General features: G+C 56.5%; 3 protein-coding genes across 3 annotated transcripts; 1 reads left to right on the top strand and 2 right to left on the bottom strand.

Annotated features, from left to right (window-relative positions):
• Nucleotides 1-326: 326 nt before the first annotated feature.
• GGTG_08680 (hypothetical protein) lies at nt 327-2,301 on the bottom strand (the record flags this gene model as incomplete). Its single annotated transcript, XM_009226522.1, has 7 exons — nt 327-881; nt 959-1,003; nt 1,084-1,321; nt 1,413-1,600; nt 1,665-1,751; nt 1,826-1,988; nt 2,069-2,301. The coding sequence occupies 7 exons, from the start codon at nt 2,299-2,301 to the stop codon at nt 588-590; spliced, it is 1,248 nt and encodes a 415-aa protein (XP_009224786.1). The 3' UTR covers nt 327-587.
• Nucleotides 2,302-3,690: 1,389 nt separating this feature from the next.
• GGTG_08679 (hypothetical protein) lies at nt 3,691-5,197 on the bottom strand (the record flags this gene model as incomplete). Its single annotated transcript, XM_009226521.1, has 6 exons — nt 3,691-3,766; nt 3,838-3,894; nt 3,956-4,085; nt 4,162-4,732; nt 4,794-4,912; nt 5,101-5,197. 6 exons carry the CDS (start codon nt 5,195-5,197, stop codon nt 3,718-3,720), a joined length of 1,023 nt encoding a protein of 340 aa, XP_009224785.1. The 3' UTR covers nt 3,691-3,717.
• A 1,062-nt stretch (nt 5,198-6,259) lies between these two features.
• GGTG_08678 (hypothetical protein) lies at nt 6,260-11,697 on the top strand (the record flags this gene model as incomplete). The annotated part of the gene is made up of 2 exons (XM_009226520.1): nt 6,260-6,667; nt 6,739-11,697. 2 exons carry the CDS (start codon nt 6,260-6,262, stop codon nt 11,695-11,697), a joined length of 5,367 nt encoding a protein of 1,788 aa, XP_009224784.1.
• Nucleotides 11,698-12,149: the final 452 nt, after the last annotated feature.

Here is a 12,149-nt window from a genome sequence, read left to right as displayed (position 1 = left end):
AATTTAATGGGCAGTCTATTTTCCCTTCGCCCTTTGTAATTTTTGAGAGGATCCGAGGCGTGTGTTATGATAACGAGGCATTGCAATCAATTGAATTGATTTTCTCTTGATGTTTTTTTTTCTATAGAGCTTGGGTGGGGAAAAATATCAGACCCTGGACGCCCTGAGGGAACGGATCCCATTGGACGCCCAGTGGTCCCTGCAGCGCCCTGTGGGCCTAGGTGTGATGCTGCAGCTTGGCCCGACGTGCCACCGTGCTACCTCCTGGGGTTGGCGGGCGGACGAAAAATGCCGACTAAAAAAGTGCAAACCTAGATCAGGAGAGAGGGAAAATAAGCACATGCGCGTGGTGATCAAGGTTTGCAGCAAGGTGGCCAGGCGTGGCCAGACGGCATGGACCGTTGTGCGAACCAGAAGTATTGAATCGGATGATAAAAAGAGACAAAAACTAGAGAAAAAAAAGCAAGAAAAAAGCAGCCCTGACCCCGCCAACCGCCCGCCCACACAGACTCGCAAAGAATGCCGAACCTCGAGGTCTCGCCACCTCACCACAACCTTCAGGGCCCTCCCCATTTTCCCATCCTCTTCTACACATAGTAGTAACAGAACCGCCCACCGCCTCCCCCAAACTGATCGTTGAGCTCCCGGAGCGACGCGGGCGGCGGGCCCAGCCACTGGAGGTCGACCACGATGTCCTCGATCTTGGTCCCCGGCTGGACCCGCGGGGCGCCCGGCATTATGGCCATGCGGTTTGGGTCGGGGATCGCGTTGGACCCCTGGACGCGCTTCTCCGGGTCCTGCATCTGCCAGATCCTCCACAGCCTGTCGAGAGCCCCGTGGTGAAAGTAGAAGGCCGGGTCGCCGGGGGAGGCGTAGAAGTCCTGTGCGCGCGCGGGCGTGGCTTGTCAGTCCGCCTCCGCTCACATGACCGATATAGGGAGGGGGGGTGGCCACTTACGCCGCCAGGGTCTCCACCGATTATGTAGTGGCCAGCATTGTGGAGCTGCAAGACGTCAGCGTATGTCGGTACCATAAAAGTCAAAGGAGAGATGGAGCCCAGCCCCCCTAGCTGGAGGGACTTACTCCCCACGGGTGGTTGTCGTTCTGCAAAAACGGCTGCCCGAGATAGCGGTCGTAAAAGTTATTGATCTGGGGGTAGTCCATGATGAGCGAGTACGAGTAGTTCGCCCTCGCACCGAGCGCCGAGTTGACATTAATGTCGCGCCTCAGGCACCTGGGGTTGGAGCCCAGGCCGTTGGCTTGAGGGTTCCTCTTGATGCCGTTGACCACGGTTGACCCAGGGCCCAGGCTGACCACCATGCTGTTGCAAGCTTTGGCGTTAGTATCGTGACATTCTGAGCAAGGCATGCTCAGTGGGTTTGGTGGGAATGGGAATGGGAATGGGAGCCTACTCCGCAAACGGCCCGGACTTGACGCATCCACCACCGCCTCCCGGCTTGATCAGGTTGTACGGGGCGCGGAATCCCATCATGACCCCGCGATAGTTGTTGTACTCTCCCTGGCCGCCCATGCTCGAGCTGTTTCCGTTGAACATGGGCGAGTTTACCGGGTCTTCGGCGTAGCGCTCGTAGTTCATGTACTGGGAAGTCTCGACATTAGCATCTCGCTTCCTGCCGGTCAGGGGCAAACGAGCAAAGACGAACCGGCTGGTATCCCTTGTATCCGCACTCGGTGCGCAGCGCATTCTCGTAGGCCCAGATGAAATATTGATGGGCAGCAAACAGGTTGGTCTGTGGTCGCGTTAGTATCAGTCTAGCCCCCTACTTGTCTTTCGCCATTTGTTTTGCGGTGGGTCCCATCTTACCGGGCCATGCAGAGGGCCAGCCTGCGTCATGTGGAAGGCGACAAAGTCATCGAAGCGGCTCAGGGCCCCGGGGAACTTGTCTCTCGGAGACTTTGGCGGCAGCTTCATGAGGCACTTGACCGCAGCGATGTATTCCTCGCGTTCCGGCACCGAGAGATCGCTCCTGTGCCTCAATCAGTTGCCACTCGCGCTTGATGTCATGCGCAACGCGGCGTATACAAGCACAGGCAGGACAACACTAACCATTCTCTTCTCACGGCAGCATTCTCCAGCGTGCACCCGTTGCGGTTCGACTTTTTGCTGATCCACTGCTCAGCCTTGTTCATCGCCTTGAATTGGAGGTCGTCCACCATGTCGAGCTTGTAGTGGCCATTCCGGAATGCATTCTTGAAGTACGGCGCTCGCTTCTCGACCGGGCCGGCCGCGGCGCTCCCCAAGAGTAGGCAGCCCACAACTGTGGCGGCAGCGACAATCATCTCGGCGGTTTCGAGGGCAGGCCTGGTGAATCCTGACTCAGGGCTTAGAGCTTCCTATTGGAGCTACGCTACTCCATAAAACAAGATCCTACACCCAGGGAAACGGACGGGCCAACCAAGGTAATTATAACCTTTGAGGACGGCATCGGTTGGCATCTTTCACCTTCCTTGCCGGGAGCCGCAAGGGGCGGAGGGCCATGTTGCGTACTATAGATCAATGTTCCACCCAAAGAAGGGTGGAATAAGGGATCAGGGCCAAATACGTGATGCCGGGATGGAGAGCCGGCTTCCCAAGGAGGCAACTGCCACTGTATTGCTTGGCGTCCAGCCAGATATGCCGGAGGCGAGATAGTAGCGTGGCGATCCAATTTTGTAGACATATTAGTTCGACATTTCCAATAACCTCTTGTCGAGCCCCTTGCTTCTGCGAGTATGCAGCGCTCCACGAGGGCATCGCCAGCATAAGCCTTTAGCCTGTCTTGGCGTCAGCAGACCCGACGTCGGACTCTGTTGGAAGCTTCGGGTCGCACACACACACACACACACACACACACGCGCGCGCACACACGCACACACACGCACACACACACACACGCGCCCCGGCCTGACCGCTTGGGCACATGATTCCGACGACAAGATATGGGTGTGTTGCGTAATCCTCAATCAAACTCTCCGTGCATCTGGAGCAGCATCTGCGGCCAGGAATGAGGGTGTATGGGATGCCGGCAGTACCCCAGATTGTGCGTCCGAATACTCTACCGGGAACCAGGGCGTTCAGGGCGCACAAGACAGGATGGGATTTGGATTGGATGGATGAGTGGAGTAGGGAACGGGCGTTTTTAATACCGCCGTCACTGCGTCTGATATTTATCCATGTGTAGCGGCAAAACAACCGTCCAGTGAGAGCGTGCGAGCAATCTAGGATACCGAACGGCACTTGGGACGGGCGGAACATTCGGAAATGGTCGCGGACCAAAGAAAAAAACGGGCTTGGCCTCGGAATTTGGGACCTTGCCAGATTTTCTCCCAAATCCTCCTAAGGGTTTTCACCGGTTTAGGCGGCAAAGCTGAAAGAAAGTTCGTCGCTACCAAAACTTCACGCGCTGTCGCCGCACAAGTGAGCACGTGTTCACGTGCCGCTGTGATGATATCTGCGTCATTATTGCGCCGATGGTTTTGCCCCTTGGATTTTCGCCTATACTTCTCTCTACAAATTCATCCAAAATCGCGATCCGCCAAAAGAGAGGTGGGGATAACTAGGTAAAGATAAGGAGCCCCAAGATAAACAAGGTCATACCTTCATTCAAGAAAAGTGACACTCACTCCGGGAGAGGTCAGTGGTTTTTCTTGATCAAGGTTCATGGTACTTTATTATATTGCCTCCTAGCCTCGTTCCTTCCTCCCACAAGTTACCAATCAATAAGCCCCGCATCGATAGAGAAGTTTCCTGATAGATTCCTTAACACTATGGAATTACGGGAGGTTAGTCATAAGACTGAAGCAGCCTATAGTTCGTTGATACGGAAGCTTGCGTACAATTCTCTGCGTACAAGGTTTCCTGGGTAGTTGGACGAAGACTGGATGTCAAAGTTGCTAATGATTAGTGTTAGCCAGGATGCGACACCTTCGAGCATTGCCGGCAATGTCATCATACATGGAGTAAAGGAGCATGCGGTTCTCAAAATCCTTTTCGGGCTCGGAAGGGTTTCGATGCTTCCGGCGGTATTCTTGAATGTACTGCTCTCCAATGCGATGGCGATGACAGGCCCACGGGCCAAGTTCGACTGGGTGGCTCCCAGAATCAGCGGGTGGCGATCAATGGCTTGCTGGGTGCAATTTTGCTAAGTAGGGAGAACTTGCATTCATGGTGAGCCCATAGGCTACAGGGGTCAAATATTATGGGGCTGCCTGTCCTAACATCTATACGGACGTTGCCATGCCAGAGATCTCCATGAACGAGAGTCGGCTGTATGGATCGACCATCGGACTGCAGCGGGCGTAGAAGTCGCGGGATCAACTCGTCGAACAAGGCATCTCTCAGCACAGCAAGGTCCTTGTCTGGGCCGTGGGTCTGCTCCTCGAGTTCGAATGTGGCGCGGAGTCCGGCAGAGAAGGTCTCCTCCCAGGAGTGGCTTAGCGGGTATGTTCGGGGCTTGGAGCCGGCGTATACAGGCCATTCCCAGCCGAAACGGCCGTCGGGATTCACAGCTTGCTTGTGTAAAAGTGCGATCTGCTCGCAGAACTCTTCCACATCGGGCAGCTCCTCCCTCATATCGCGGAATTCGGATAGGAAAAAGTTGGCGTTGGGGTTGGAGACGTAAGTCCCGTACGCAATGGGCCTGATAGCAAGATCCGGGATGGCCTTGTGGATGATGGCCATGGCGTGGTACTCGGATGCCATCAATCCATGACTGTGTGCCCCGACATGGACCTAATCCGAAAGGAAACAGGTTAATGGGGGTGCTTGTCGTGGATGTCAGACCAAGGCCGACCTTGAGAAAATACAGCATCTTTCGCCCATCGGGATGCAGCGTTTCTAGTTTGGCTGTGCGTCCCCACAAAGAATCCCCGTGGGGAATAATTCTGTGGACCTCAGCCCCCTCGGGCAGACCTGTTGTGTTAGTTTGACATCAGCCTTACGGACTAATACTCACCGGTTAGGATCTTTACATCCCCATGCCCGAGGTTTGAGGCTGTGAGGCAAGGCATGACCGGGGCAGCAGAGGCATTATTAGATGCCCCGTCTTCAAACAACAAACTGTGGCGGTCCCAGTGGAAGTCTAATCTGGGGCAACGCACCTTCCTGGACCGCATCGTCCACGTCTCGGATGAGGTCTGCGGTGGCTTCGCGGGCGGGCACCTTGTGCGTATTGTCAAGCTCCCAGAGGTCGTCCATAGTGCTTGGGCGTTGCGCCCGTGACTGTGGGCTGCGGCCGTGGAGCCTAGAACACGGGGCGAGGGACGCCCCGACACATTTCGATTGGGAGCAGCTGTGGTAAATACACCAAAAGCGCCATACCCACCGCCTTCACGATGGTCGGGGTCGGGGGCGGTCTAGACCTGGCTTGCAGAACAACGCACACCCCGTTCCCTCGAAAGCCCCGAGCGCCAGTCTTAGCTGGACGTGGCAGACTGTGCGAGTGCGGCGACGAATGGGTTCGCGAGAAAGAGCAGGGATGCTAGCGAAGCAGCTCAGCTTCCGCGTATGAGGGTGCTGCTGACGACGTTGCTGACGATGTGATCCATTTCGATGTGCCCAATCAAGACCGGACGGCGACGCCACTCAGGCAGGCTGGGCGTTGGGGTGGCACAAACGGTAGCACCAAAACATGCACATCGCCCCTCTACCGAACCAGTCTTGCGTGGGAAGGATTGAGAGGTTCTCGCCCCGGGAGTGCGATTTGCCATGCGCGCACCGTAGGCAGTGTGAGCTACCAATAATCCGGGCAACGAGCAACTACAGTCACAGAGGCAGGTAGACCGACACACCTCACGATCTGGACTCCGACTGTGAGAGGTGGGTTGGGTTTCGCCATTAACCCGTTGCATCGATCGTGAAAAATGCGCAGATTCCCTCCCCCAAGACAGGCAAGAGCCACCCTCGAGTCGTCTTCTGCCCTCGCGGCAAAACACCGAGACCACCCTTAGCATGGTTCGTGTTCTTCTCTCAAAACCAAGTCCAAGGCACCAGCACATGGCCACCAACCGCGGTAAAACTCTAGGTGCTGTTGGAGCACGACTTCATCCACGCGCCTGGCGCTGAGGGATTTGAAGTTGCCTGACAGCGAGGCAGGAAGCGACCCCGCCTGTGCTCCAGTGGCCCCTTCCTCTAGCTTCACCTCGTGCCTCCAACTTGACACTCGCGTCCATTTCTTGCTCCCGGCACAAGACACCTGCAACCTTAACTGTCTGACAGCGTGGGAGTTATCCAGGCTGGCAGGCTAGAGCCTATGTAGCGATGCCTCAGCGGCAGGATACCGGTCGCTCGCTTTTCGCGCTCTCGCTTCCCAGTCGTCCATCGATTCGTCGTCGCGGTGCGGGAGACGGGGCCTCCGGCGAGCCAAGAAAGGGGCCACTCGGCCTGACCCATCTGCACTTACCGGAAACGGGCCACGCCATCGCTGATATTGTATTCGTCCACGGACTGAACGGGGGGTCGCACAGCACTTGGACCTACGACGGCGACCCTGCCAAGTTCTGGCCCAAGCAATGGCTAGCTCTCGACGATGTCTTCCAGGGCGCCCGAATCCACACGTTCGGGTACGAATCTAATATAAGCAAAGAGTCGATCCTGAACACCGACGACTTTGCTCACGCTCTTGTCTATTCGCTATGCGACTGCCCCAAGATACCGCCTAATGACAAGGTTTGCCCTCCTCGACCCAAACGTCCTGTCCTGTGGCCACTTCACGATTAGCTAACGGATGTATCGGTTAGGCGCCTGTCATCCTGGTTGGACATAGCATGGGAGGTCTGGTGATAAAGAGAGCGTACATTCTCTCTCGTAACCGACCCGATCTTCAGTCCCTTTCCCAGAGAATACAGGCTCTCTTCTTCCTTGGAACCCCTCACCAGGGTGCGGACATTGCAACCACGCTCCAACATCTCCTCTCTCTAGCCGGCGAACGCCCCTTTGTCGCTGATTTGATCCCCAATTCCCCCATGATCCAAGCAATCAACGAAGAGTTCCCCCGAGTGTCAGGATTGCTGAAGCTCTACTCCTTCTTCGAGGCAAAGCCCATGAACTATGGTGTAGGCTACATTGTGGATAGGCGGGCGGCGGTTCTCGGGTATCCCAACGAGCGAAGGATGCATCTTAACTCGAACCACAGGGACATTGCTCGGTTTCCATCTCCCGACGACCCATCCTACCTTACGGTCCGTAACACCCTTGCGGCGTGCATCCGAGAAGGGGCCCAGGCTGCCACAGAGGGCTATGGAATGCCCTTGGGGCGTCAGCCGGAGTTTGGCCAGCTTCGTGCTGGCTCCTTGCGAGGTGTTGCTCAATCACCAACAAGCCCGCGCTCCAATGTCAGCAGCAGTTTGACCACTTACGCCAAGAGGAATGCCGATAGAGAGGTCGAGGAGCATGGGATTGCCGCCGGACATCGGATGGAGATTGGAGAGTTCCTCGGTGTCCGAGACGTGCCAGGAGAGGAGCTGATCAACGACCTCCGCCAAGTGCCCGGGAGTTGTCAGTGGCTTCTTCGGAAAAGCTCATTTTTGGAGTGGATTGACGGCGGCCACTCCAAGATCTACTGGCTCACCGGGCTCCCTGGTGCAGGCAAAAGCATCCTTTCGAGCTTCGTCGTCCAGCACCTCAACACAATCGGTCGGGATTGCTGCTTCTTCTTCTTTAGCGAGGGGGACAAGAGCAGAGACAACATTAACTGGCTCCTGCGGTCGATGGCTTTCCAGATGGCCATGATACATCCAGAAATGGCCGACACCATTCTGCACATCGCTTCGGAGCCAAGTTGGAGGGAGCCCCCAGTTGACCGTGTGGACTTTCATCCAGTTTGGCGGAAAATATTCACATGCGGCATCCTCAAAGTCCGTCCAACCAGACAGCAGTACTGGGTGATCGACGCTGTTGGCGAATGCAAGCTTCCCGGAGATCTCATCAATCTTCTTTTTCGCGCCGCGCGGCACTGGCCGCTTCGAGTCTTCGTCACATCAAGGCCCTCCGAGACGTCAATTCTCGGTGCTTCCACCACGGAGATCATCTCAGAGGCTATTTCCCAGGGGGATACAAATAGCGACATTGCCCTCTTCCTCCGGTCCCAGCTTGCTACCGGCCAGCGCACAGCCGAAGCGATGGATGCACTGCTGGCCCAGGTCATCAAGAAGTCCAATGGCTGCTTTCTTTGGGCGTACTTGGTGCAGCAGAATCTCAGGTCCGTCTATACCAAGACGAGCGTCGACAAAGTGCTCGAGTCTACCCCGTCGGATATCACGCAGCTGTACCAGAGTATTCTCAGGGAAATGGAAGACATCCCGGAACAGAACAAGAGCGAGACCGAGGCCCTGCTACATTGGGTAGTCTGCGCTTGGAGACCCCTGACCACCGACGAGCTTCAGAGCGCCGTCGAGGCCGACCTCAAAGACGAGATCAATGACATGGAGAAGCTGATTGCCGACAGATGTGGCAACCTGGTTGAGGTCGACACCGCCAAACGAGTCAAGCTGGTCCATCAAACTACCCGAGAGGTGCTAACTAGCGAGTCTCTAGACTCGGCCTTCCAAATCGACCCTGGCGTAGGACATCGGAGGTTGGCCATAATTCAACTCCACCACCTTTGTGGCAACAACCACTTCCATAGCAGCAAGAAAGTCCACACCAGCGACACTTCAAAATCGTCGCGCAAACGACGGCCCATTGCGCTGTCACTCTCGGTTTGGACACACCTGGAGAAGTCCCCGCTAGCGCAGTACGCGGCTGGGCATGTCTTCCAACACCTTGCGAAGATTCCCCACACTCTGCTCGATGACGAAGTGTTCCAGTCAATGGCGCAGTTTTTCGCCTCCTCAGGCATCCTCTGGTGGATTGAGTATCTTGCCAAACACAATAGCCTCCAGAGCATCTTCAGCGCAGGCAAGACCACCGCGAGTGTCGTGAACAGACGCAAGCGATACGGCCCGCCGCTGCTCCAGATCCAGAAAGAAATTGCTCTGCTCGAGAGGTGGTCCAATGACCTCCTCCGCTTGGTGCCCAAGTTTGGTCGACGATTACGCGCATCGCCCGCGTCAATTGCCCTGATACATCCATTCTGCCCACCGGCCTCTGCCATCCGACAGCAGTTCTATTCACCACGGAAGGGCCTTTCCGTTCAGGGGCTATCCAGCCGCGATTGGGACGACTGTATCGCAACCACCACATTCGAAAGACGGATGCGTCCTTTATGTGTAGCAGTAAGTGACAAGTACGTGGCTTACGGGGCACCAAACGGGACAATACATATCTATGAGGATGGGACTTTCCAGGAACGGCTCGTCCTTGTCCACGGCGATCAGTACGTGGGGTGCCTCGCCTTTGGCGCTAGGGGTGACTACCTAGCATCGGCGACAGCCGACGATCTGGTTCTGTGGAGAACAGACACCTGGGTCCAGATCCAGAAGATCGCCCTACCATCTGAGTGCATCATGCTCTCGTTCACAGATGATAACGGCGCTATTCAGGCTGGTCTACGCACCAATCAAGTCTTATCCTGGGATGTGAATGCCGACGAGCCCAGTGAGGAAGGAGACGACCTGGTTAACTGGACTGTCGGCCTGGAGGAGATGGGCGATATCTCGCAGCGAGATCCATCACGAATTGCCTTTTGTGCACATCGCGGTGTGATGGCCGTGGTGTATAGACGGACACATATCATCTTGTGGGACCTCGAAGATTCTCAAGTTCAGGACATATACGTCAAGGACGTAGGTTCCAGGTCGAAGCTTGGCCAAAGCCAGCTCTGGGTCCAATGCGACCACGACTACGAGTCACTTGGCGCCGTTGACGACGCCGGGCCGAGCCTGGCGAGCCAGGAATCCACAGGCATCGAGACTGTCTGTGACCTCGCTTTCAGCTCGGCGCCCGACTCGGCCTTGATGGTGGTGACCTACGGTAGCGGCGACCTGTGCGTATACGACATCGAGGAGGGGGTCATGCTCGAATCGCAGCCTGGGGTTTGGGCGCATCGCGTTGCCATCACGCCAGACGGTCGGACTATCGCAACGGCGGATCCCCGAGGCGGTATGCGCCTGTTTGATGCTGGGTCGCTCAAGTGCCTCTACTATGTGCAACTCGACGGACACGCCGTCAGCGCCAACTCGCTCACCTTCACAGCCGACGGCTTGAAGCTGATCGAGTTGCGTGGCCGGCAATCCCGTGTTTGGAGCCCGTCGGTCCTGCTACGCCAGGACGCCGAGGAAGACGTCAGCGATACCGTTTCTCTGTCCACCCCGATGCAGGAGGTTGACTACAACATGGCCGAGGATCCAGCAGTCACGGCTCTTCGATGTGCCTGGTCCTCATCCTCGGCTTTTGTATTCTTTGGGCGGAACAATGGCGATGTCCTTGTGCAGGACTTGGCTGGTGATGAGCCGCAGCGGCAGCACTTGTTCAGAATGCCTCGAGACGCGCCGGTGCTATCGATGCACTATGACGACGACTCAGGGCTACTCTCTACTGCTAGCTCTACCTACGCGGTCTGCCACAAGATCAGTAAGACAACTCGGCCCAAACTGCCCAGGTGGGTAGCAACTCCGATTCCAATCCAAGCCGAATCCTCGTCAGTCATTCACCAGATACTAGGATCTGGGACACACTCTCGCCTGCTGGTCTCCAGCGAGGAAGGTGACACGCTTTGGTCATTCAACGGAAGCCCAACCCAGAAGTCCACAGTCGGTTGCGGCACCCCAGTAGGCGAGATGGCCGCGGCAACAGAGCAGCGGAATCATCGTGTGAAGAGATGGGCTAGTCATCCGACGCAAAAGTCACTGCTTATTTTGGCAGAGGGAGCCACTATTGAGATGCGATACTGGGCAACGTTTGCGATGGCCATTTCCTGGAGGGCTGATGTTGGCGCGGCGAAAATAACCCGACTCCTTTGCCGCGACGATCCGAACATGCCATTCTTTCTCACAATCGCCGAAGAGAATGAGGGGAACGGTTACTGCAAACGCAGCGTGGGTGCTGTCGAACTCACCCGGCGTACGATCCAGGTTTGGAGTACCCAAGATCTCGTCGAGTCCAGCCCGCATGTTGGTATTTCGTCACCATCACCGCCGCCGCTCGATTACCACCCCCGCCCTCTCTGCACCATCAACGCGCGACAAATAGAGCTGGGTGAGGTTATCGGAGTCCACCACGGCCGTCTGGTTTATTTGAACACCGACTATTACGTGTGCAGTCTACCGATCTACGCCCTGCCCAACTCGGCCAGCACGAGGAAAACCACCCACGGGAGGAGCTCGTCTACCCTCCTGGCTCCAGACTCGCCGACCCCGGGCAGCTGGCCAAGAAGTCCTAGCGCTGGATATGGCACCGGCGTTGGCGGGGTCGGCAATGACACGCTCGGGAACACGAGCGCCATTGACGACACCAGCCTCTCCGCCATGGAAGGCCCCGGCCCGGGCGAGGCTGCTTCTGATCATCACCCCCGATTTACCGAACATTTCCCCCTCCCACACGACTGGGCCGGCCTGGCGACAAAGATTGATGCCGACATCAACCGGCTCGGCGATGTATTCTTCGCAAAGCGCGCCGACGTGGCGGTCTTACAGGGGGGCCTCACTTCGCGGAAGGACGATCCGTGGCTGGATCACAAGCGGGTGTCGAGCCCGAGCGGCGGCAAGTTTCCGCCGAGGCCGTCGCCCCGGCCTGCTGGACGGCCGGCGAGGTCGCAATGAGGGGGTTCGGTATAGGAAGGGAAACGTGGGCTTTCTTTTCCTGTGTTTACTTTTCTACAATGATATTATCAACGCTTGGCGTATAGGAGGAGTGTTAGGGCGTCTAGACAACTGTGGTTTGGACACAATAACATGATTGACGATTTGGGTGGGCAACTTCTGGATACACACTCGTGTAGAGGTTTGGAGCGGCCGCTTATAGACACTTGGTAAACATAGATTCAGAGCATCTGGGGTTGTGTCCGACCGAAACACTGCGGGAACGTCACGATTTTGCCCAAGGCCTTTCACATGTATTATGCCGTCGGCGCGCCCGCCGAAGGTTGCGACGAGGACGGTCAGGACGGCGGCGGCGGTTATCTTTGGGAGGAACAAAAAGTGCAAAAACATACAACACCGAGGATTCCCCAGTGGTCACCCACCTGAGTACTAGTTCGGCCCTCACTGGTTTG

Source organism: Gaeumannomyces tritici, assembly GCF_000145635.1.
Source record: "Gaeumannomyces tritici R3-111a-1 unplaced genomic scaffold supercont2.4, whole genome shotgun sequence".
NCBI lineage: Eukaryota > Fungi > Ascomycota > Sordariomycetes > Magnaporthales > Magnaporthaceae > Gaeumannomyces > Gaeumannomyces tritici.
This window is presented reverse-complemented; position numbering and strand designations above follow the sequence as displayed.